The sequence below is a fragment of the Lissotriton vulgaris genome, chromosome 3_1 (genome assembly GCF_964263255.1).
Source record: "Lissotriton vulgaris chromosome 3_1, aLisVul1.2, whole genome shotgun sequence".
NCBI lineage: Eukaryota > Metazoa > Chordata > Amphibia > Caudata > Salamandridae > Lissotriton > Lissotriton vulgaris.
In genome coordinates, this window is record NC_141689.1 from 2,106,936,996 (window position 1) to 2,106,962,913 (window position 25,918).

The window sequence follows — 25,918 nt, forward strand, 5'->3', positions numbered from 1 at the left end:
TAATTCACCACATCAACTAATAGGAGAATATGGTCGCTTCTACCCCACTGCCAACATTTTTGACTGGTGCTACGTGGCATAAGCCCCGTTCGATTGACCCTGTACACTGCACACCAGCTTTCGAGGATTGCCAACAAACACCGGCATAGTGTGATGTACTCTCCCAAACTGCCTCTAAGTTGGTGTGATTAGCATCCGCTCAGGGAGGATAGGGCTGTAATGAATTTATTTATTTATAAAGTTTTATATAGCGTAAACAAGATCCCTGGGGATATTAGAGCGCTTTACAATAGGATAGAAGGAAGGACAAATACAGTATCAACATTAGGTAAGAATCGGAAACAAGAATGATCGCATAATTACAGGACAATTGAGTCAAGGAGAGTAGTACATAGCCAGGTATATAGCAGGCTACAAGGGGGGTCTGTGGTAGAGGAGAGCAGTATCAAATGATGGTACGACGGTTGTAGGATTAGTGACTTTGAGCAGGTGCAACCTAGTCCAGTTAAGGTAAGAATTTATTCATTAAGAATCTTTTAGCTTCCAGTTTGAATGCAGTCGTTGAGGAGATTCTGCGTACTTCCGGTGGAAGAGAATGCCAAATCTTTGGGCAGCACCGGAGAAAGCTCGTTGACAAGTTCTTTTTGCTCAGGATGCGGGGTTTCAAAAAGGAAAGTGTCGGCGCTTCTTGAAGATCTACCACCACAGGATAATTCAAGGTGCTAGGTACCTGGGAGTTTTGAAATGAAGGGATTTGTGTGCCAGAATGGCAATTTTTAAGTGAATTAGAGCTTCGTAGGGCAACCATTTAGAAGATTTTAAGACTGGGGATATGTGCTAATTTCTTTTGGGGCCTGTAACCAATCTAGCTGCAGCATTCAGGGATGCCCTTAGTGGAGCCAGGGTGTATTTGGTAAGGCCACAGAGCGTAGCGCTGCCGTAGTCTAGCCTCAGCAAAACAAGTGCTTGGACCACCTGCTTAAAATCAAATTGTGGAAGGAAATTGTTTGATGTTTCCAATTGTACTCATCAAGTGGTTAGCTCGCTTACACACATTGCTGATATTTTTCATATTCAGGTGCTTGTCCAGGGTGATTGAGAGATTTGGCTGAGTCTAAGATGAGGGGTGCAGTTGAAAGCAGCCAGAGGTCTAGCTCGGGGGTGTGATTCGGAAGGAGAGATGAGCAGGAATTCAGTTTTAGAGGTGTTGAGCCGGAGATCAATAACGTGAGTGAGAGCCGATTTGGTGATGTGCCCCTTTCGAAAGCCAGATTGATTCTGGTCTAGGATTTGAAAATTCTCTATGTGATCACAAAGTTGAGACTGTATGCATTTTTCTAGGAGTTTGGCTAGGGTGGGGATGTTTGAGATTAACTTCCACCCAATCGGAGTTCGTTTTTTTTTTTTTTAGTATAAGTGATAGCCGAGCTGCTTTTAGCCAGTCAGGGATCGTACCTTTTGTTTAAAATCCTTGTCCAGGTGGGGTTTGAGTACATTCTTGATTTTCTTTGAAAATGGCCGGGGGCAACGGGTCGCTGAAATGGTTAGAAAGGTTGATATTCTGAAGAATCTTGTTGATGTATTTTCCACTGAGTGGGGTAAAGGTGCCCCATGACTCATTGTTCTTGGTGTTCAGGCTGATAGGATTGCACTTTTCAAAGAGGTGAAAGGGTGCTGCGGACCCGGAGGATGGCAGTAGACCTCTTAGAGGCGAGGTCAATGGCGATTAGTTTTAATTTCTCGGCGAAGGCGGCAACAAGTTCCTCGCGTGTTGGTGAGCTGCCTGCAGAGTCAGGGTGGTTTGGACCTGCAACTGATTGCTGTTTGACCAAATAGAAGAGTTTCTTGGGCGGTTAGCAGCTTGATCAAGTTGGTGTCTGAAGTAGTCTTCCTTAGCACTACTCATTTGTTTGTTGTAGAGTCTCCTACGGAGTCTTAGTTGGTCCGAGGAGGGTTTGGATTTCCAGGAATGTTCAATTGTCTAAGGTTGCGGCGTTCAGTGTTTACATGGTCATTGTACCACGGTTTCGATAGTTTTGTTGAGGCATTTTATTGTTGGAGTAGTGCAATGTCATCGATGATGTGGGAGATGGTCGAATTGTAGAAGTCTGTGAGTGACTGAACCTCAACCATGTCATCTTGGGAGGAGAGGGCAGATTTACAGCAGGGGGCTAGTTCATCTGAGTTTATTGATCTGAGGTCTCTTTTCCAGCTCTTTGATTTTGTTGGTTGAATCTTCCTCATCGACACCTCCCTGTTAATATAAAAAGAGAATGCAATGGTGATCGGACCAATCGCAAGGGGTAATGGCATCCAAAGTGATCGTCTGCCCTTTTGAGGTATGAGGTCTAGAGTTTCTCCTTTATTACGAGTTGGTTGGTCACAGTGCTGAACCAATTCTTGATCTTTTAAGAATGATTTAAGGCAAGATACCAGGTGATCAGTGGGGTTAGACCAGTGAAGGTTGAAATCACCAAGGAAGATTTGGGACACGGCTGAGTCGACATAGCCAGAGATGATTTCCATTAGTTGCTCGATGAAGGGGATATTGTCTCCCGGGGGTGGAGATAGAAAGTGTGAAGTTTGCAAATCAGCAGGTTATTACTAGAGATGCCGAGACAAAGATATTTACAGGAGGAAGACGTAGAGGACTACAAGTGAGAGATAGAGTGTTTTCCTATGAACACAGGTCAGGGCATTCCCCCCCCCCAGAGCTCTCTATAGTCTAATAATGTCATAAGTAGGAGGTACTAGGAGATCTACGATAGGAGTAGAGGCGGAATTTAGCCAAGTTTCTGTGAAGATGATAATGTCTAAATCATTGTGTTGGCTGAGATTGAAGAGATCGGAGGCATGTTAAATGTGTACTACTCAATTGCATGTCAGCCAGTAAAGTCGTAATGGATTAGGGGGGGGGGGAGGAGTCTGTATGACATTCACTCCAGTGAAGTGGTCTTCATTGACTATTCTAATAGTACAAGGAGGTTCTGTTTGGGTTAGAATGGATGGTTTGTATTTTTCGCGGCTGGATCTGTTGGAGTTGGACCTAGAAGAGTAAGAGTTTTGAAGGTCATTGAGATCATTGGATGCCAGGTAGGTCTCGAATCTTCTGGGGCAGGAGAGGGTGTTAGGTAGGGGTATGGTTTTTGAGACGGAGGAGGCTAAATGCCAGCCCGTGCGATCTATAATCAAAGGGGAGGCTCTGGGCTAATTCACAGAGGTGAGGAAAGTGCGGATCACAGGAAAAAGATCATTTGAGAGGGCTTTCAGGTCATGTAATTCAGTAGTAAGAAGGTGCAACTGGAGAGATATATCACACATTCCAAAACCTATTACACTCCGGCAAAGTAATTTAAATATGGTCTGCGTGAGAATGATAACTGCATGAGATGTTCCGCCTCGAGGGCATATTTCACACAACTGGCTTGGGAGTGCCCTGTCATCCGCATCTTTTGGAGTGAGGTGTACGCGATACTGTCTAAAATGCTGGGTTGTACATTACTGGAGGAGCCGCTGGTGGCACTTCTGGGGTTTGATCAATACCAAAAGGGGGTAAGCTGGCAGCGCTTGGCCTGCTTCTGGCCAAAAGGAGATGGATGAGGGGCCCTACGCCTACTACTGCTTAGTGGAAGACAGAACTGGCGTATTGTTCCATTCAATCAGAAAGCTATAACGAACTGATGCCTATTAGATGTGCACCTAAGGATATCTGGGGTCCATATAAACAATACTTGCTGGAGCTGGCGGCGCAGATGTATCTCAGGCGTAGCCCGAACATACTGGAGTGGGCTGAGCGGTGCAGTATATCGGACAGGATGAGGTGGTTCCATTAGGAATACCATTGGATGCCTTTTTTTAAAAAATGAACACCGTTTAGTTGCAGGAAGAAAGTTGCTGTCTTAAACATCCGTAACTATTGTTTCTCTGTAACATTGTATGTATTGACATGTAAAGTTACTTCGCTAGTGTAATACTTTGGATCCTGTGGTACTAGACTTCAGGTGTGTACTCTCTATTACTACTGAAATGCTTTTTCTTCTGATGTTGCTCAGGTCTGCGATGTAAAAACTGACCAAGTTTGGAGAAAAAAAAAAAAAAGAAGAGCCCGGTGAGGCCCCGCAATGGAGGTAGGCAGGGCCAGTGTCTGTCCATTTACCATAAAGTGAGCTGGCATTTAGTAGAATTTATGGAGGAATTTAGGTTGGGCGAGGCAAAAACTCAGATATAGCCAATACCCTACAGGACATCTTTGCCTCAACTCACTTATGGTCCTAGAGTATCCCCAGAATAAGCCCTCTAGTATCCCCGGATCTGCCTCCCAACTAGCCATAAAAGCCCCTAGTGGTTTGGGGTGTTGTTGATTAGTGATTTTAACTATCTGCAAACACCCCCTTCGCCCAGGGACTCTAGTGCCAGGTGGCATTTAATAGGGTTGTAGTCCAGGATAACTATGACATGGCTCTGTGGGTGGTAAGGCCATACCTTATATCTTGTAGGTATTTATAGAATTGCAAAGAATGGAGCTGAAATTCCATGGTTAATTCCTGAAAGGAAGTCGCCCAGGGTACTGATGCCCATCAAGTCCCAGATTGCGAAGCTTCACATACTTGGAAAGCCATGTGCCCTGTCCCAGTGGTGTTGCTGCTGTTATTTTGACATGCCATTTAATAGGTCTTGACGCAGCATGCCAAAAGGACCGAATAAGCCACTTCTAACCTCACAACAGAATCTCCCCTAATGGCATGAAACAGTCACTTATAAGTATCAGGTGGGATGCCTAACAGTATAACTGGATATCTGCCCATCCCAGGCCTGCCTCGTAGGCTTTTCAATGCCTTTTTTTTCCCCAAAAAAGACGCAGGGGATCTTCCCTGGCCAGAGAAAGGTGCTGATCTGCACCCCTAACTTTTGGAAGAATGAACATGGAAGCACATACGGCTGATGTTTTAGGATGTATAGGAAGCGATTAAGGGTTACCATTTTTAACAACGCCTCTCCCACCCCACCCCATCCCCCTGTTCCACTACAGAGAGCAGTAGTGATGGCCAGATTTTAAGTTCATGCTTGTGTTTGGACAAAGATGGCAATATGTTTCGGTTCCAGGGAAGACATTGTTTTGCAGTTCAGGCCGGACTGTTCCCATGATGCACAGGGTCAAAACCGATTTACATATAGCTGTGTCTGAACTGGGGTGGAGAATAGAGTAAAGAACGATGATGGATTCAACCCAGATCTGTGTCTGGGAGAGGGGGCGGGTGCCTGAAAAGTTTCAGCGCTCCATCCATCATCTTCTTGTGTTTGCTTTGAATACGTTGGAATCCCAGTACCGTTGCTGGGAGAAGGCAATGGTCCTTCCCCGATAGCGGAAGTTATCATTCCCCCCCTTAAAGCCCCACCTCCGCTGCCACCGTCTCTACATCGCCTATAATGGAGTCCAAGGTAGAGTGTTCCCAGTTGACTCGAAGACTGGATATTCTCTATAGATATGTAGAATTTCCATTCCATGGGGAACTGTAAGGTGGGGCAGCTGGATGTGGAGGAGCATATCATCGAACCCCCAGATCCACAAAGATCAATTCTGCTGAGTTCTCTATCACCAGGACGAACAGTAGTGACGTAAATGCGCAGCCCATGTCTAGTTCCGCAATCTTTAAGGCAACAGACAGACTCCCATTGAAATCAGTGGGAAGAGTTTCAATCAAGCAGAAAAACTGGGGTAGAAAGTGCATCTTACGGAGAATGTCAGAAGAACGGGCCTAAGCAGTGTTCCTCCCTAAAATTCATCAAACCGGTCCAGGGCCAGATGAAGATAGTAGAGGCAGTGCCTGGTGCTTCTGTTGGACATAAACCCATTCTGGACTGGATTGGCAAGAGGCCAATCCAGTCATAAGGATTTTAGTTGGCAAGTAAATTAAGGAGATGGTGTGGTATTGGGTACATTCCACTGGGGATTTACTCGGCTTGAGTAGGACCATTATAGTTGCCCCTCTAAGGTCCTGGGGAAGCATTTGCTTCCCACAGGAGCCTTCATGCAATGCCTGCAGGTGCGGGACGAGCAAAGAGGAGTATCGCTGGAACAGCTCAAGAGGAAATACATTGGGGCCAGGTGTTCACCCAAAGGCATTTGAATAATGGCACGTCTGATCCTCAAAGTGGAAGATCGTGCTCTGCTCTGTTTGCAGATGAATATGCCCACTCTGGCCGATCCTTTATTATGGGGTTCTCAACCTCTGGCGGATCGGGCGCCTGCCGTGGGCATATAGCTCATGATCATACTCTGCAAACTCTGCTGCTAAGAGTCTCAGTCTGAATCGTTTCTCCAGTGGAGGTCTACAGCTCCAGGACAGCGCTGCTAATATGGCACCATTTTGCAAGCCAATAAAGCAGCTTATTCTCCAGTTTGTATACCCTTCCTTGAGCATGGAACCAGCTTAGGTGGGCTGTGTCTAAAAGTTTCTTAAACGCAACATGGGTTGGTCGAGCTCCCGCTGAACCATCTCGGTACGATGGGCCGTTTGAGCAGTTTCAAGGTTAGTAATTTTTTCCAATCTTATTAGTTCTTTGCCATCTCTGGTTTTACCCCCTAAGAAGAAAGCGCTATTCCCCCAACTACAGTTTTGAATGCTTCCCATAGCATGGATGAGGAGGAAACGGTGACGCTATTGAGGACCAAGTAATCTATAATAGCGCTATGAAGGAAGTTGGCAAAAGTCTTCCTGGAACCACACAGGGTTTAGGAGACAAACTCCTCACTATCCCTCAGCCGCATGGTCTATCGTCATCACTACTGGGGAGTGATCAGAATCCCATCTGAAGTAGATTTGTGTGGGGGTTATTGCTTATGCTTACGGCGGAAGTGATTAGGTAATCAATGCGAGAGAAGTGACGTGTGAGGAGAATAATGGGCGTAACACCTGTACATACCATGCTGCAATCACTAGACAGACAAGCCCCAAAGTCTCCACCCATACACTAAAGCATTTTTATCAATTAGAATATATTTACTTGCGTTTTAGCTAGCAAAACTAGAACACAAATCTAATTTACTGAGCCTCTGCCTGTTTGCATGGATATACATTTTGAAGTTCCAGGAACAAATTATTATTATTATTATTATTATTTTACTTGCATCTAGAAATGTCCTGCATCGATGTTTCTCTTCTGCGTTTTTATTTTTCATTAAACAGTCGCAATAGGATTTATTTAATGGTGTGGTTTCTCATATGTTGCTATATTCAAGGCCTGCTGCTGACCAAGTCACAACTGTATTTTAATTTTTAAACGGCTAATTGTTGAGTCTGCCTGAATATCGAATCATTTCACTTGTTGCAGGGTAAAGGGTGTCTACTAATTAATTAGTTAAGTGTTTACTATACCTTTATGTAGAAAGTCTGTTAGTACTGCCCTAGGATACCACTTACACGCCACTGAGTGCGTTTTTCACTTCTCTGAAACCATAAAATGCGCCCTTCCTGGGACGTGTGTCCAACTTGCCAGAGACTTTTTGCTTGCTTATTTGACTTATGCCTAAAGAACTTTTTTTTTTCAGTAATTTTTTATTGAAAATAAAGAGCATATTTACATAACTTGCTTTCATTCCAAGCAGTCCGTGTTAGTTTTGTGATCCGTTTTTTCATAAACAGGCTTGCCTTGCTTTCTTACCGAGCAGCCTTTCTGTTGCACTGTTCTGATTTATACAAGACTCTCTACTTGTACTTCTGAACTAAGCAGTTTGTTAATAAGCTATATTTGGTTATGGACAATGCCCAACAGCACCTTCTTATTTTATGCATTATTGGGGCCGATTTGAATCAGACTAACTACTTTTTGTCTTCTGTAAAGAGACTTACACTTTGAACAAACCTTTATGGTTTTGTCTTAGAATTTTGCCTTGCGAAGATTTTCTTTATTTGTTCAAAGATCCTCCATCCTTTGGGACTCACATGGCCATGATCATGTGCTTCGTCATTACCACCTCTTTCCCAGAGGAAATATTTAGTAACAGTTTACGGATCTCCCTCAAGCTATTCCCAAAACCAATCTGCATCAAATCCCCATTAACAATTTACCTGCTAAACCCTATTAAGGTAGCAAATAGTTTATTTGTTAATAAAAACCATAAAAATATACACAACATACATTCAACATACCTTACACTTGTTAAAAGAGAAGTATAAAAGGCATCATCACATTTAAGGCCTTCCCATGACTTTCTTCCGATAAAAAACAAAAAGCCTAACCTTGCTATTGTCCATATTGCAGGCCATCATGATGGACGCTACGCAAGCGCGCGCCAGGAAGTTGCTCCACTTATCCACCATCATCCTGCCCACATCTTCATTAAATCCTCTGATCACCGCCCCGGGTGCCGAGCCTGCAGGGATCACCTTGGGTCAGCAGACAGGCCCCAGAGGAGCGAGGGCTTCTAGCAGTATTGGCCCATCAGTGGCTGCAGAGCCGGGTGCAGCGGCCATCGGAGTAGGGCCTGTGCCCAGAGAGTGGGAAGAGACGGCCTCAAGTCTGCGAGGCCTGGTGGTAGGGGAGGCTTGTCGCAGAGGCTTGCTTCAGTCGCCTGCCAGGCAGCGGCTGAGTAGCATGTGATGAGGAGTGCTAGCCTGGCTCCAAGCGGGGTGGGTCTTGGACTAAACATTTGACAGCGGTCGCCCGTTAATTGTTGGCGGCCGGGATTGGGGCCTGTCCGGATCTGCCACGTCAACCTGGGGCCACTATACAGCACCTGCATCTGGCCGTGGTGGTTGTGGCCGAGCCTGAAGACTGGTAGCGCCATGTGCGTGAGCACCTCCCTCCCACCCGCCCATTCCCACTGAGAGACATACAAGTCTGCAGGACAGAGTCATTACTAGATGCAAGAGATGCAAGGAATATGAAATAAGCCCCACAGTATCTGCTACGGTACAAGCAGCTCTAGCCTAGACCCCATAGCCAACTAGGGGCAGAGTGAATCGCTAATGGTTAGATCCCTTGGACATTGGGACCATATTTTTCCACCATTAAACAGGATGGCTTTGTGATTGACTTGCTGCCTAGAGCTTGAGCCGGTCCCTCTATCCCTTGGAGCAGGACTCAGTTAGGGGGCTGCACTGCAGTTGGTCCCCTGGCTGTGTAAGTGGTCAGGCCATGCCATGGTACAGCTTGTGGCCAGGAATTGGCTGAGGCTTTGATGGCTGCTGTGGGAGGGGGGGCGGTGGTTGGCATCTTGTGCCGGGTTACCTGGCTGCTCCTACCAGTTGTAGAGCAGGGTTGTTCATCACAGACTGCTCGTGCCACCAGTAGGAGACATTAGGGGACCTGACTGGTTGTGCAAATTGAAGACAATACAGGCAACAGGATTGTGATTTTTTCATGACTAAAGATAAATATATTGGTGCGACAGCCACGTGGAGCACTATAGATCAATTTGTCTGCTCTGGTGTGTAGCTACAAACTCAGCTTGGGCCACGAATGACAACCCCGACAACATGGCGCTGCTAGCGGCCATTACACAGTCCCCTGACATGCTGACCCCAAAATAGGAGCAAATGGCTTGGATGCCACAAAGTCTCTGCACTGACAGCTGTGACAAAGGAATAGGCAGAGCGAGTGGAGAATGTAGAAGGTGGGGCCCGTTGTAACAACCTGCGTTTTGTGGGCTTCCCGAGGGGTGCGGGGGCTCATCTGGAAGTCCTAAAACAATGGCTCAGAACACCAGTACCTGAAGAGTGCATCTCAACCTGCTTTGTGGTGGTGAGAGCCCATAGAGCATTGGTGAAGAAGCCCCTCGCGCAAGGGCAAGATCAGTAATCGCCAAGATCCTCATCTATATAGATAGGGATGCAAGTCAGAAGCACGCCCGGTGCCAAGAAAAGAATGTTTGAATCACACCACATCATGATATTGCCAGACTATACAAGGATGGTTCAACAACAGTGCCTATCATTAATGGTGGTGAAGCAAAGACTGCGATACCTCAAAATTCAAAAGTGGTTATATCCTGCCCACTTGAGGGTAGTTTAATTCCCAAACTCTTATTTGAACACCCCTGCGCGGTGTTTGCATGGGCAGAGGAGTGTTTCACAGGAGCCCCACACTACTCCACACATGGGCTCAGACTCATGCCCAAGTGACATCTGCAATCATCCCAAAAAGTCCACCATTGAGCGTCACAATCAATCAGGATCATCCTGGAGGACAAACAACAAGACCAACATTAGCAGCAGATTGACAGTACAATAGACCCCATGGTTAATTTGGTGAATCTTGACTGGGCCAATACTCTGCTGTGCCAGAGTGGCAGATCCTTTGGCTATTTATGTAATGTGGGCAACGGTTATTAGAATGCACCTCTAAGGTAACAACGTTTTAGTTCTCTAGCGAGGCCACTAAGAATTGCAGGGACATGGGGATCCTTTGACGACACCCTCACCCGAGCCTCCGTTGGGGGCTCGGAAGATGCTGCTTGTTCTACTTCTGCCTGGGTGTAGGCTGATGCCCAGGTCCGAGGCTTTGAGTGGTGCGCGGAGTTGTCGGACAGGATAGCTCTATATGCAGACGATCTGTTCATTACGGGCCTGGGGACTTTTGGCCCTTGCATTTTACAGATCATACAGGTTTTTGGCAATACTTCCTGGTTCTGTATTAAAATCGGAAAATCAGTTGTGTTTCCGAAAGGCCAGGCAGCCGAATACATGGAGTGGGCATCAAGATCAAGGTTTGCTACCAATGAGTTCAAGTACTTACGGGCATTTATCTCTCCCGATTCCACAATATTGTGGACCCGCAATATGACCCTACTATTATTGAGCATTAAAGAGGTGAAGGCATGGTCCCGGCTGCCATTATTCCTGCTGGGCCGACCAACAATCTTTAAGATGGTCTAGCTACCCCGCATGCTATATCAACTCCAGAACTATCCTACATTATTCCCCCCACGTGTTTTAACTAAGTTCCTCTGGAGGGTTGGGGGGGCGCAATGCACACTGCACCTCAGATGTGCTTCCAGTCCATGTATTGAGGAGTCATTGCTGCTGCTAACGTGCAAATCTACTATGCAGCCTCCCACTTAATGACTATCAACGATTGGTGGTATGGTGCGCAAGATGATCAACGCATCTTTGATGGACCCCCTTCCCCCAGCGATCTAGGTCAACATACTTCTATGGAAACGGTCCCTCTGACGGATGGAAACAGTGAAGACTGACTCAGGGTACGCCCTTATGGGAGGGCAGCCTTCTCCGACATGTGGTCTTAAGAGGTTTCCGGAAGTGGGATGACCGGGATATACACGTTGGGCGAAGTCATGCAGGGCACATTATTAAACCAGTTTCAGGAGCTACAGAATGAATATCAGTTACACTGTAACCAGTTTTACAGACACCTACAACTGTGTCATGCCATATCCCCCTACTTGCGAGACCTTCAAGACCTGCAAAGTTGAACTTGTTAGAGGGCTAATTATTAATGGGCAACCATAAGATAACAAGTTTCAGTCATTGGTCACTAATAATTTCACCACATTGCCTGCCCTTAGAGCGGCATGGCAGAGGGATATAGCCACAATAGATGAAGACGATTAGACAGAGGCCCTGGAGATTCTCTGGGGCAGTGACACCCAGTATTGTGGCCAGACGTCATGGGATGGGTTCCCCAGGGCCAGAATTGGCCTGGGGGGACGCCCCCCTCAGTTTTATAAAAACATTTTTTGATAAAAAGGTCAATCCCCCAGGGCCAACAATGGCCCTGGAAAGGGGGTGGGGGCGGCGGCATGCAGCTCCCCTTACTTTAATTTTTTTAAAAGGGGTAATTCTGGGCCCAGGGTATGGGGTCCTCGGAGCCGTAATCAGCCTGGGGAGGGGGACAGCGTGCCCCCTCCTCTACATTCTAAAAATGCCTGGCCCCAGAGGATGAGGTTCCCGGGGCCGTGATTAACCTGGGGAAGGGTTCAGGGTGCCCTCCTCCACATTAGAAAAATGCCTGACCCCAGGGGATGGGGTCCCCAGGCCCGTAATCAGCCCGGGGAGGTGGGTAGCGTGGCCAACTTGTCCCCATTCTAAAAATACCTGGCCCCAGAGGATGGGGTTCCCAGGGCAAAATACGGCCCAAGGAAGTGGGGGACCACACAGCCCGTTTCGATCTAAATATTTTTTTATTTAAAAAAAAAAAAATTCTACTGGCATGTAGCCGAAGGCCCCGCCCCCTTTCTGCACCACTCTGTAATCACACCTCCTAATGCGCTGCTGGTTTGGGGGATGAATCCCCCTTAGCTGTCTGGGGTCCTTAGGGGCCAACAAGAGCTCCAGTTGTCTCCAGTAAGTCCCACACAGCTAGATGGCTGAGAGGTTATTGGAGGTCTCAACTACTCTGCAAACGAGCCTCTCTGCACAATGCTGGTGGTGGTGATAGGGGGTGACGTCCTCTTGCTTCCTAAAGGCTCCAGGACTAAAGTGGACTTCTTCCCTCAACCAGTAGTGCGCCAGGAGGCAGGTTTGCAGAGTGGTGAGAGAAAGGAGAACCCAACTGTTACATGGACATTATAGTTGGGCTCAGGTTTCACTCGTAGAAAACCAGTGAAATTCTGCAGTTCTAGTTAGCTGAACTAACTTGAGACCCCTGTAACGCACTGCTTCTGACCTCACATATAACACCCATGACATGGTCAGTGACATCACTAACACACCCGAACACAACCATTCACAAACCCATTTACAGACCCATACTGGTACTTACACATCCATTCACTGGTTCATAGACCTACACACACATCCACTCACTCACTCATACACCCTCAAACACATACTCACCAATGCAGGCATTGACATATCCACTCAAACACTGATACACCCGCTCACACACTGAGTCAGTCACCCATAGAGCTACTCACTCACCCATACAGTTACACACACACACACCCACATACTCATACAGCTACTAACACGTACTCACTCACCTATACAGTCACTAACAAGCACACATCCATATACCCACTCACATTCACTGTCTCACCCATACAGGCAGTCGCACACCCCCTCACCCACCCACACAGACAAACAGCCATACAGATACACAGACAACCAATCAATCACCATACAGTCACTCACAAACCCACTCACACACCCTTACAGCTACTTAAAGATCAACTGACAGACGGATACAAACATTCACAACCAATAACTCACCAATACATTCACTGAGACACCCAATCACTCACTTATACAGTCAGTCACGCACCCACTGAATCATCCATACAGGCACTAATACACCCACTGATCAACCAATACACCTTAGTATACATATTTAATACTCAAAACGTATTAACCTCATAGGAGCGTCGAACCTTCAGCGCCCAGTGCTGAACGTTCGAAGAACGAATGCTGGCCCGTCGGCCAACGGTCGTGCGCAGCACTGGCAAGGTAGTGCTCGCGACGACCGTTGGCCGACGGCAGCACTTAAGGGGCTAGAAACACTCAGTCCCCATTTGAGATGTCACGTCACTGACGTGTCATGAGTGATGTAATATGTGAGGTCATAGGCGGTGCATTGTGGGGATGCAAGTTATAGTTAGCTCAGCTAACCAACTACTGAATTTCACTGGTTTTGCATGAATGAAACCTGAGCCCAACTAGAACCTCCCTGTAACCTTTGGCATTATATAGATCTCCTATTGATTGTCGCCAGTAGGTAGTTCTAGTTAGGAGCTAGTTTCCATTGAAAAAGCGTTTTGACTGGTTTATAACTTTGGCGCCGTTTAACGGATCTTCACAATAATCTAGATAAAAAGCGACCCGATTCTAGTTGTTCATGGAAAGTTTCGGGGGTGATCCATCAAGCGGGGCAGAGAAAAAGGGGGGTCCAAAATGAGTGTCGCATGATAATTCCCATAGAGATTCTAGACACTACTACAACCCAAACCACTAAACTGATTTATTCCATATTTGGCAGAAAGCTAGCTCTGGGTTCAAAAAGAGCCCTTTTTGCGATTTGGTGTAAATCTGTTCATTAGTTTTAAAGTTATTGAAGAAGAAATTAATATAGATATCTAGGGATGCGGACCCACCGAAATTCCAACTAATCTCATGCAGAGATCTGATTGGCTGCTAACACTTTAGCCAGTATGTGTCTGTGAATGGGTGTGTGATTGGCTCTATGTGTGTGTTAGAGGCTGTATGGGTCTCCAAGTGCTTGTTTGAGTGGCGGAATGGGTGTTTGATTGTGTGGGTGTGTCATGAGCTGTGTGACTGGGATAGAACGGAACCTCACCTGCCACTTTATCCAACAAGTGTCCACAGATTTTGCACAAAACGTCTACCTAACTGGAGTACTTTTTACTGGTTAATTAGTAGTGTTACCTCACTGGGTAAATGCCTAGTGCATAATCTACACTACAGCTGCGTAATGGACCACAAGGAAAGGTGTCCAGTGACCTGGAGTGTGTTTCGGCAATGTGATTGTTCCTCTGCATTTTCATCCAGAAATCTGCGATAACATCAATCCTCCTATAGAGGAGACAACGATACTACAAACAGGCACATCTCCCATCAAACATGGGTCCTTCCTCTTAACAGCAAATGCTTCTTTGTTTGGTAAAAGGATACTCATTCTTGGACATAAAGCAAGCAATACTAAAATAGATTGGAAACGTGATGGGGGCCATTTTGGTAAGCTGTCCATCATACTGGCAAAAGGCGGCAAGACCTTCCCATCCTTCTCAGGTGTATGGGGCAGGTCCAATTGGCAGAGCTTCCTGGTGATTTGCACTAATTTAAAGGGAGCACCTTGGACTAGGCTTTCACCACGAAAGCATTCATGGGGGAAAGGGGGGGCACGCCCCACCGTCTGGGGACAGGGATTTTGGCCCCAGGGACCCCATCCCCAGGGACCAGCTGCTTGATGCTGGGTGCCTTGGAACTCCCTTGGGGAACCTAGAGTGCAGCATATGGGATCGCTGGGGGAGACCCATTGCCCCCAGGGTCCCAACCAGCTTTCCGACTCCAGCCTGAGCTGGAGTTACTCCCACGCAGAGAGCAGCATCTGTTTTCCTGCCTGCTTGACAGTGGGCAGAAAACGGATAAAAAGTCTGCTCCCATCAAGCTGGAGCAGTTTTCCAGCTCCTGCCCTCTGGGAGCAGGCTTACGGTTTGCTCTTGTTTGGCGGCAGCAGTCAAAGCTCAAAGTCAAAGATTGCCAAGCAATCGTAAAAAGCTATGACCTCCTCACACCCCCCCCCCCCCTTTCCTCAGCCCCTGCTTGACGGATCACACTGAAACTTTCCATACATAACTAGAATTAAGTTGTCACTTTTTTTGTAACTTTTGTGAAGTTTCATCAAATGACACCAAAGTTATAGGCAAGTCAAAACAATGCTTTTCCTATGAAAACTAGGTCCTATCTATAACTACCTACTCATGATCACCAGTAGGTAACATATCTGAAGTTGTAATGGTCCTGTCAGTGAATGCTGCAAGTCTGTAAAAAATATATACCAATTCCATATGCATACATCTGCATAGCGAGGTTAGACATTTATAGATGCAGAATACAGGTTCCATACAACAACACATGTATAAAAAAAATTCCATTTGCAATCCTAGTTCTGCAGCAGAAACTAGGCTGAGCTGTTGAAGCTTTTTTAGAAAGTGGTAGCATGTTTGGAGCTGTATCTGTAACCAGGTAGAAACTCGTTTTTATAAGAACAAGATCTGAATTTACATGCATGTAGGTAGTGCGTAGCACTCCAAGTCTCAAGATCCAAGCATCTTCTAGAGTCAAGCTGGGGCTCGGAGAATGGAACTGAACTGTCCCACTGCATCTTTTGGACCACTTGTGCTAGAAATGTAGCAATGAGCAATCTTACAGGGGCAACTGAAAAAGAAAACAACAAGATGCTCCTGTAGTAACTTGGGAACGGTTCGAAATGGATTAAGTGAAGTCTCTGAAACCTATGTTTGATGATAAATATTAAGCTACTGTGTCTGGGGACGCGTGTGGATTCCTCCGACCCTTGTCTTTTAGTGCTAACAGGGGCAACTCAAGAGTTTTGAGATCCAATACCTGTGCAAAAGTACCAAAAACTCAAAGCGAGAAGTTCTCCCTTTGGCAACTGGGTTTTGTTATTCTTCTACATGTAGTAGAGACTCGTCCTCATTATTGCCCCAAAGTGAATAATCGGTGATTGATGTCGGCATTGTTACGAGATGCCATCCTACCCTTCCATAAGCTATGGGGGTCATGCATAAAACTAACATTGACCAATCAGTGCAGGGCACATCTTCCTGAACTCCACACCCAGGTACCCAACAGATCCAATGGTCCTATTTAAGGGGAAATTATACAGGTTTCTTGGGTGCTTCGGCTCCAATTTCCATAGACCTTCATCTCGCATCTAGAGGAAGACCTGTTGGGAAGAAATAAATGTGCAGCTTCCGAGTCAAAGGTGCAATGTAGGCAGCTCAAAAGGCAGACAAAATATGATGAGTCTTTTTTAGGTCTCGCCTAGACGAAAGCAAAAGCGAAGCTTTTGCTGTCTATGGCGAGACAACTTATGTTGCCGCTTTTCTGGGAATATTGTGGACATCAGACTGTGACGAGCCTGTCCTCCTGGAGATTGCAGCTCGTGAGCGCGCACGTCGCGTTGCCCTGCCTGCTATTCGCATTCACACAAAGGCTCCCGCACGCATGCGCACATACACACACTGCATACACACACACGCACCCCCCTTTAACAGACACACGCGCAGACAGACACACGCACGCACAGACACACTACAACAGACACACGCGCACACCCCACCCCCACTCACCTCTCCTCCTCCGCAACAGTCTCTTCGCGCCGCGATGGGGGCGGGACTTCCGGTTGGGGCCGCGCTGCGATTGGCCGGCTGCCCAACCGCTTCCGGGTCGTCGCAGGCAGCGCGGCGGCCCAGCGGGAACTTGTTTCTAATAGGCGCTGCTGGGCATAAATGAGTTGGGGCGGGACGGTTGATGAGAAATTGACTGATATCCTACCTGTCGCTGTTCAGTTCTGAGAGGAAAAACATACTTTGATGTCGAGAGAACAAGGCCCGCCTAACCCCCGCTTTGCAAAAATGCGTTCACATTTCTCGCCACGTGAAACTTGATTGATTAACAGTAACAATCATGAAAGGGCTTCATAGCCTCTAAGTGCAAAAAGCAGGATTCATGTGCTCGAGACCCGGCGTTAATTGCCCGACCGCTTGATTCATAAAAAGCGACGACGGCTGAGAGGAATAATAACGGGTCAGCAGTTCAATTTCTCGTGTTTGGAGACAGCGATCAACGCTCAATGTTGCGCCGTCGTGGATGACACCGAACGAAACATTATACTGTAGAACAAGATGGACAGCAAGACTGAGATATTTCTTAAGAAGCTCGATCAAAGGCAAGGGGGAAAATTGCTATTTTTCAAACTGCTGTTGAAATATAAGGGCGTTTGAGGAAAAATACGTGAGCGCGTGAAAGGAATTCATTGCTTTTATAGCGCGAACTAGGCCCAAGAGAATTGGAGAGCGCTTTCCACGACCTCCAATATCTTTACAGAAGGTCCTATTAATCGTTTGTAATGCGGTGGGAGGGAGAGTAGGGAGCGCTGAGTAGGTCACTCACTTGCCCAGAATCACAAGCAGACGCCGGGGCTCGAAGCTGGCACGCGACTTTCGAAGTCTGCTGCTCTGTCCGAAACACCACATCCTCTGCTTGCCTTTTTGCACAGGACAAGGGGGGTAAGTGTTAAGGAGGAAACGGGGCCGAAAAAGGGCCGCACAAGACAAAATACAGAGTGCAAGGGGAAAGCATACTGAAGTTAATATGGGAAAATAAATATTAAAAGGTTTTGGAAAATAAAGTGAGAGAAAAGACAACACAGGTAACAAACGAACTATAGATTATTTGTATTTAAAATATTTATCTAACGACCATTGTTATAAACAAGTTACAAGATACATTTGTTTGTTAAAATGGGGCAGCCAAATTGGGAGATTGGTGGCATCGAAGCAATGTTATCTATGGAAAGCGCTCCAATTCTCTTGGGCCTAGTTTGCGCTATAAAAGCAATGATTTCCTTTCACGCGCTCCACTTGGTAGTCTTTTTGAAGCAAGGTATTAAGGCTTCTCAAATGCTTTCAACTAGATGGGTAACCTACAAGCAACTTTGTCCTTCCAGCCAACTACAATTATTGGTACTGTCTCTCCCCTGTCTATGTCACCTTCGCCCTGACTTCTTAACTCTCGCCTCAAAACAAACTTTGTCCATTTTGCACTATTCCTAAAATCTATGCATTTACTCCCAAAAGCCACATTGCAACATTGACATCTTAGCTATGTAGCAAGCATGACTTTTACAGTCATTAGTGTGGAAAGGTGCATGTGCAAATCCCATTTGTCGTCCTGTGTCGGCTCCTGTCTCAGAGTCAGCTCACATTGTCCTCCCTCACAACCACAATAAGCGTGGACGTGCGCGCTTCATTACATTTCGGTACTGTCTCTCCCCTGCCTACCTCATCCTCGCTCTGCCTTCTCAACCGTCTCCTCTTACTCAACTTTCTCCATTTTGCACTCCCGTTTCTTCCTATCCAACTTTGTCCATTTTTCACTATTCCTTTCTTCTATGGCCCTACTCCAAAATGCTACAATGCTACATTGACATGTTATCTTTCTAGCAAATATAACGTTTGCAGTCAGCCCTGCTCCAATTTAAAACTGTAGCTGTTGCATACGCACACATTTCTGCGTAAAGCTCCATGCGCAAACTCCATTGAGCACCCTGTCTCGCCTCCTGTCATGGCGTAGGCTCATATTGACATTTTAGCCAAGTACAATTCGCGTGGCCATGCATGCTTGATTATATTTTTGTTATGTTTCTCCCCGGCCGCGGCCACCCTCTCCTGCTTCTCAACCATTTCCTACCCTCCCAGGCATATTTTTGAAAACTTTAATAAATTATTTTAAAAAACGATGTTCCTCACTGTGTACAGACAGGCATATAAAAGTTGCACACATTAAAAGGTCCCAAAAAACCCCCACATTATTTATTGTGAATACTTTTTTAATATGGACGGTCAGTTGTTCATAATGCTTTCTTGATCATATATATGGTAACAAAAATTCTTCTAACACTTCTTTATTATAACTTTTCAGCAAGCTGCACCCTTCTATACAGCACAGACTAAACACATAGGCAACGTCAATATCTCTAGCCAAACACTTATAAGGTCCCAAAGGCGAGACCTATTGGCTATGCCAAGCTTGTTTCATTAGAGCTCTCCCTGGATAGAAATGTGCCTTCCCAAACCTACAAAGACAGTTTGCAGGACTCTAGGCCGGCTCTAGGGCGGTGCGATCCCATTGGGCGCTGACTTGGGGCGTCATGTTCATCATTTTGATGTGTACATTGTCCCAGTAATTTTCAGGCTGCAAAGAACGTGTCCCGTTCACATCATAAAGTGCATATAATATAAATAGTTCAATGGGTTACTGTTTTTGTCCCTTGTAGTTTATGAATTAAAATCCTGATATAGAGCAAGCGATTAACTGCCATCAAAGCTGCATACAAACTGCAAGGAACATATTGGAGCTATATTTTTTTTGCCCAGTTTTTCATTGTCCTAATATTGCAAAAGGGGTTATTTGGGTAGAAATCCATTCTTATTATTAAAGAAAACCCCTAACAATGGTGTTACATTTTAAATTCGGATTGTGTGCTTTTCCAGTCCAAGGACTCAAACTATACTGCCTACTAGTAAGGATGAAATGCGACTCCTAGTCCTTGTAGGCCTCTGTCTTATGCAACTATATACTGATTTACACATGTTTGATGGTATGATAGTGTCATGCAAAGCGTGTGTGGTGTAAAGTGTTCTAACATCTTAAACTGCGATGAGCGGCGCTATAAAACTAAATTAATCTAAGAGACAGTGGTTATGGAGACTTGAGGGGCACTGTCCAATGGTGATAGTGAGGGAATCTGTGGCGAAGGTGGTCATTGAGGGGGGGGCGCCAACAAACCTTGTCGTACACTGCGCCACTAGTGCTAAAGCCGGCCATGGCAGGACTTGAGGAAAGTTAGACCTTCCATGTTAGTCACAGAAACAAACTGAGGGGAAAGATTCCGTCTTGTAACTAGGGTGTTCTCGCCGTCACCTTACTCCCCTTATATGTTATGTTATGTTAATAAAGCTTCGAGGGCGCACGGTTACCGTAGGGCGTCCTGGCGCTGAGCACTGCTGCCTACATGGTTATAGAAATGATAAGATCGTTCAAGACAAGAGCCAGGTCTTCAGCCCCTTCCTGAAGGAGAGGAGCTCGGTGGAATTTGAGGTTCAAGGGTAAGCTGTTCCAAAGGCACAATAGAGAAAACTCCCGCCACCACAACTGGCTTTTTTGACACGAGGGCCATCACGTGTTCTGCTTCCGAGGAGCGCAGTACTCTTCCAGGAACGTACAGTTGTATGCGTGGTCTCAGATAGGCAGGCCCAATGCCCTTTAGGGCCTTAAAAACGGTGCAAAGGGGCCTTAACTTGTGTACATTTCATCAGGTACCCCTAGATTACAGTCAGCAACAAAGTGGGCAACTGACCCCACTAAGAATCCATCACCTAGTCCATATTTGTTCCTCCCTGGCATCCTGGTACTTTAAGCCGCAAGTCCCTAAAGTAATAAAAAACGAAAACGTATCAGAACGCCAAAGAAAAAAAAAAAACTTTGTTAAAGTTTTTCCAGCATGGGCCTCGGAAACTGAGCGGCAGCTGGTAGACAAGCAACGGCTCGTTATTGGGAGAGGTGGACTGGCAAGGGGAGTTCAGCAACGCAGCAAATGGGTGCCCCCAAAGGCGGCGGGGGTGAGAGGGGCAGAGGGAAGGGGCGAGGGCTGTCACGGAGTGTATACTTCATGCAGGCAGGGGCAGGCCATATGGTAATAAGACATACAATGTCGTCGTCCCCCCCCCCCCTCCAAAAAAAAAAAAAAGCCAGGACCCTTGCCTGCTCCTCACCTGGAAACGCAGCCTGCCCTTGTCGGGGGAGGCGGTGGTTTCCTGCTGCCCGGGCTCTGCTGCAGTGTCCCCTTCGGCTTTCTGTTCTCGCTTCTCTTCCTCCAAGCTAGCCTCTTCCTGTGGCTCTGCGCGGCTTCCCTCCGCGGGGCTTCCCTTCTCCTCAGCGGGCCCCTCCTCCGAACGCTCCCCGCTCTCGGGTTTCCCCTCTCCGCCGCCCTTGGCCTCCGCGTCCTCTTCCTCCGTGAAGGTGGTCAGTCTGCGGGAAGCGACGGGCGAGTACACCGCGACGGTCCGGGGGAAGCGTACGGCCTTGGGGGGCGAGGAGGCCGGGGTCCCGTCGGGCTCCTGCGGAGCCTGTCTCCACACGCCCCGCCTCCGACGGGACAGGGTGCGGGGCCCCAGCGAGCACTGCACCGAGGCGTCCTGCCGGGGGTTCACCTGCACCCCGACATCTCGGGTGTTGGCCTTGCGCAGGCGCGGGGTCAGGTTGGGGTTCACCTGGGACAGGATGGCCTTGAGCTGCGCGCGCTGGTAGTTGTCGAAGTACTCTCCGGTGTCCGCATAGGAGGCGAGGTAACCCCGCTGCTGCCTCCAGCCGCCGCCCTTGCCTTTGGGGTTCAGATACCTGTAGTTGTACGGCGTGTAGGCCGAGTACATGTAGCTGTCCATTGCCTCGTCCGATATCGTAGCCATAGTGTCTGGCCCCGAGCCCGCCCACGAGGCCTAATTAAATAAGGGCGGCAGGTGAAGTCTGCACATGGCTCAATTAAGACATGAAATTGGCGTTTTGCAACCCCACCTGTAGATACAGACCCCAGACTCGCAATGAGCACACACCAGAGTTTAGAGAGGATAACACTAAGTTGTTTTAGCCCAAATCTATATTTCTAGTCTGAAAATCGTCTCACCTAGCTGAACCCGTGCGCCTTTGTCTCATGAAATTTTCTCGCTAAACACATTTTGCCTTAGGGTTTCTAGTGGCTCTGCAACGCACCTAATTGATAGGGCAACGGTATATTAAGTTAAAATATAGTGAATTATTATTTTCTTAAAATGGATCGATGTTGACCTGATTTTTCTATGGTGCTCTCTGTCGTTTATTGTTAGAATAGAACTTTGAAATTAATTAAAGATTGCAGGTGCCTAGTTCAACATAATTGTAGCTGTGTAGGGACAGGCCACTATTTCTACATTATAATCGTGATAAGCAGAGTTCTGAAGTTTTGAAGTCCATGCGTGAGTAGTTAACTCAGTCCTTGCGTTTGCTTTGCATTATGGGATTTGCAGTCACGAGTTCACACGGGCCCGGCAACATTACCAGTCCCAAAATGCATAGTAAAACTTTGGGGCTGCATTAGCTGCTCCGGTATAGACGTGGAGAACTTGAGAGCTCTGCGCTTGCTTGCCAACCCATGAATTCTACAATCAGGGTCGGTAAAGGGGGGCTGGGGGAAGGGCGCAGAGGAGTCACTTACCCAGTGTCAGGTGTGGGGTTGTTCGCCCAATTGTGTGTTCTTTGCTTTGCGTTCTACTTTCAGTGTTTTTTTTTTTTTTGCATTGTGCTTGTGGCGCTACAATTAATAGACTGCATGAAAAAACCCCATTGCCAATCAAACCTTGGCAGCCGCGAATGGTTCCTACTGTTAACACGTCTTACAGAAACATTAGTTATCTCTGGATCAAAGTTGGCAAAGCCATTTGTATGAAAGCTCCGTTTTTTAGAAAAGTAAGGCAAACACACGGGGACCTGGCACAAGGATTAGGAGCGCCTATTTGCATAGATTTCAAGCTGCATTGTGCCCGCTGTAAATATTTAGTCTGGTCTGGATAGTTTTCTTTGAATCTATATAGTTATAATTTATTACTTCCCCATTACCGAGCAGATGTACTAGTAAATAAAAACGTCACTAGTCGAGCTGCTGACAATCGACAACTTTACTTTAGCACAGGTATCGATCAATACACGTCACTTAGGGTGATCCAAGAGTAGTAGTCATTACCACATTCTTTAATGAAATTTATGCTCTTAAGGCTCGGAATTTATCCAACTAAAGACGGAACCCCTAAGTGGGACTACAAATGGCCATCAAACGTCTGTAGGCTGTGCGGGCTGTTTGAGGAAACGTTGCTGCACATTGTTACACTATGCTCAAAAATGTGTCAGGAAAGGAAGCTAAATTTAAAACCTATCTTTAAAGAATTAGGAGTTAGAACTTGTAGATCTGCATTAATATCCTGCTTAAGTGGTGTTAATGTCTATAATATACAGCAATTTGTACAATTTATCTTTAAGGCTGAAAAGAAATGATGTAAGGCTGAATCCTAAAGTAATTGATAAATTTGCTGGGTGCGAAGTAATGATTTTTTAGTTTTTAGGGAGTATGTGGGCAATTTTAAGGCACTTTTAAATCATTCTAAAACCTTGCAATATTTTAATGTTGTTTGGTAACTTTTGTAGCTATGATCGATTCAATGATTTTAAATATTTGAGTATGGTACTATAAAGTACAGATCAGTTTTAAAATGTATTAGCAACTATGTTATTGTCAGCACGCAACACTTTAGTTTTGTCAGTGGAAAATGTATTGTATTCTTTAGTTATTGCTGAAAGCACAGGCCACCTTAGTATTGATGTTGGGATACTATTGTATCACTGTTGCTAATAGTTATAGTCATTTTAGAAATCTAGTCATATTGGTTGCTTGTTTTTAGCATTTTAATCTTAATTTTGATCATTTGAGCTTATTGCACTTTAACTGGAAATTATAAGGTGTTATCATATGTGCGTATGCACTTTACCTCCAAAACTGGAAAACGGTTAATCTGATGCCGGGCAGGTTATATTTTGGCATTGTATTCTTATTAGTCCAATCAGACTTTGTACTTATAATGTATTTTTGTTTTTGTAATCATTTTAATTAATCAACAAATAAATAAATAAAGTAAAGCATTACCACATTCACCCATTGGTACACTGGTGTTGCCTTTGCTACCCCTCATCTCACAGAACCCTGTAGTTTGACAGGACTATGTGAATAGCTCATCATGAGCAGCGCCACAGGCACCAGAATGCAACGAAGACCCTTCCCTCCTCTTTCCCTCCTTCATTCTCTGTCTACTTGCCCTGCTCCTACCCCCCTCCCCTGTATCTCTCCCCTTGCCTGCTTTTTCCCTTACGTATATGTGCTTATTGTTTATCTCGACCTTACATGTAACATGTTGCCATGCTCTAATAACTGTGTAACCTTTGTAACAATGTAACCTGCAACTATGATCTGATACTCATGTAAAGCGGTCTGATACCTCTGGGTCTAGCCAGCGCTATATAAAACCTTTAAAATAAATAAATAAATAAATAAGATAAACACACATGGCTTGAATGAACTAATCGGACAAACCTCGATTGCGCCAGGCACTTACCAAGAGGAGCATCAAACTGGAAACAGCACTCTGTTTTCTAATGAGAAAAAAACGGAAACATAATGACCGTGTAAAGGGGAATCGGGAACTTCCGTTGTCACTCATGCCTTGGCTAGGAGTAGATGTCAAAGGCCTCCTCTCCTCACTCCCGTCCTCTCTTTCTATCTCTCTCCTCTATCTCCCAGGGACATCCGAAGGATTTTGGGGCTCTGGGTCAAACATTTCTTGGGGCCCCTGGTTTGGAACAGCTTTGAATTTATGATCCAATTTCAGCTCTTTAAGGCCCTCTTTGGCCAGGTCACTGACAATGCACAGGCACACTTGTAAAATTCTAAATGTGTTTATATCTAATATTCAGGGATAGTGACATGATTTAAAAAATCCTAACACAGCAGCAGCAGCTCACTAATGTTACTGCAAATAATATATGCAACACCCTCCAATTTCTCATATGTGAAGTTCTTTTTCGATCTAAATGAAACTTTTTTTAGGGATGTTGCATGAAACATAAACACATTTCTTTACAAAAGGTCTGTTATACACTCTCACGTATCACCAACATAATTTTTTTAAAAATGTAAACAGTATTTAAAACAATCTGTTTAACAGTTATTAAAGTTTATCAGGGCAAAGCTCTCCGTAGAACAGAGCTGGCTTTTAATGTGCCCCCTAAGCCCAATTTGCCCATGCCTTAAAACGTCTCTGCTCTCTCCTGCACACTCTGGCATTTCCTTTGCCTACCAACTAGTGTACTTCCTTATCTACTCAGTTCTTGTGCACGGGCCATTCATACTTGTTGCTTTCTCATCGCTACCTATCGTATGCCCGTAGCCAGCCCTCCTACCATTGTTAAAACCTCCAGAGTCTACATTACATGCACTGTAGGGTTGTTCTCAAACAAAACTGTATGCCACTCTATAACTTACCTTGTAGTGTGCAAACATCTTTCACTATGTATCAGCTCATTGTTTTTCTGTTTTTCTTCATATATACATTTTGAAAATTAAAAACGTTTGAACACAAAAAAGGGGGAGGGGGCTTAAAATAACCCTCGAAGACCCTCACTCCCGATTTGCAATAAAGGATCACAATGTACGGTTACTCTTTAGTGAGATCAGGTTGCATATAGTATGTCAGCAATTGTGTTTGCATTTTAACCCCTTCCATGCTGATGACGGCCAGGAGCCGTCATGGCACACAGTGCTTGTGTGCTGATGACGGCTCCCGGCCGTCATGACCGCACCCGCAATCGGAATGTGCCGCACAGGCGCAGAATCGCGGCCGCGCCCAAGGGGTTAAAAGGGATAATTGAACAAAACTGCAATTGTTCAATAGGTTTAGCTCTTCCAATTATTTATTGTAATTCAGTTTTATATAGCGCTTACTACCCCTGTGTGGGGTGCTGAAGCACCTGCCTATATGGGTAGTGCCCTACACCGTGTTTAGTGTGTGGTTGGAAGGAGGTTCTCTTTGTTTTGATCCTAAGTTGGAAGCGTTTTA

At 45.9% G+C, this 25,918-nt stretch overlaps 1 protein-coding gene across 1 annotated transcript in view; it reads right to left on the reverse strand.

Moving 5' to 3' along the window:
• ZAR1 (zygote arrest 1) overlaps positions 1 to 21,713 on the reverse strand; it is a 57,231-nt gene extending 35,518 nt beyond the window's left edge. Inside the window, exon 1 of the mRNA XM_086962675.1 lies at positions 20,999 to 21,713. Coding sequence (XP_086818801.1) covers positions 20,999 to 21,691 — 693 coding nt within the window. The 5' untranslated portion in view covers positions 21,692 to 21,713. The remainder of the gene's footprint in view (positions 1 to 20,998) is intronic.
• Positions 21,714 to 25,918: the final 4,205 nt, after the last annotated feature.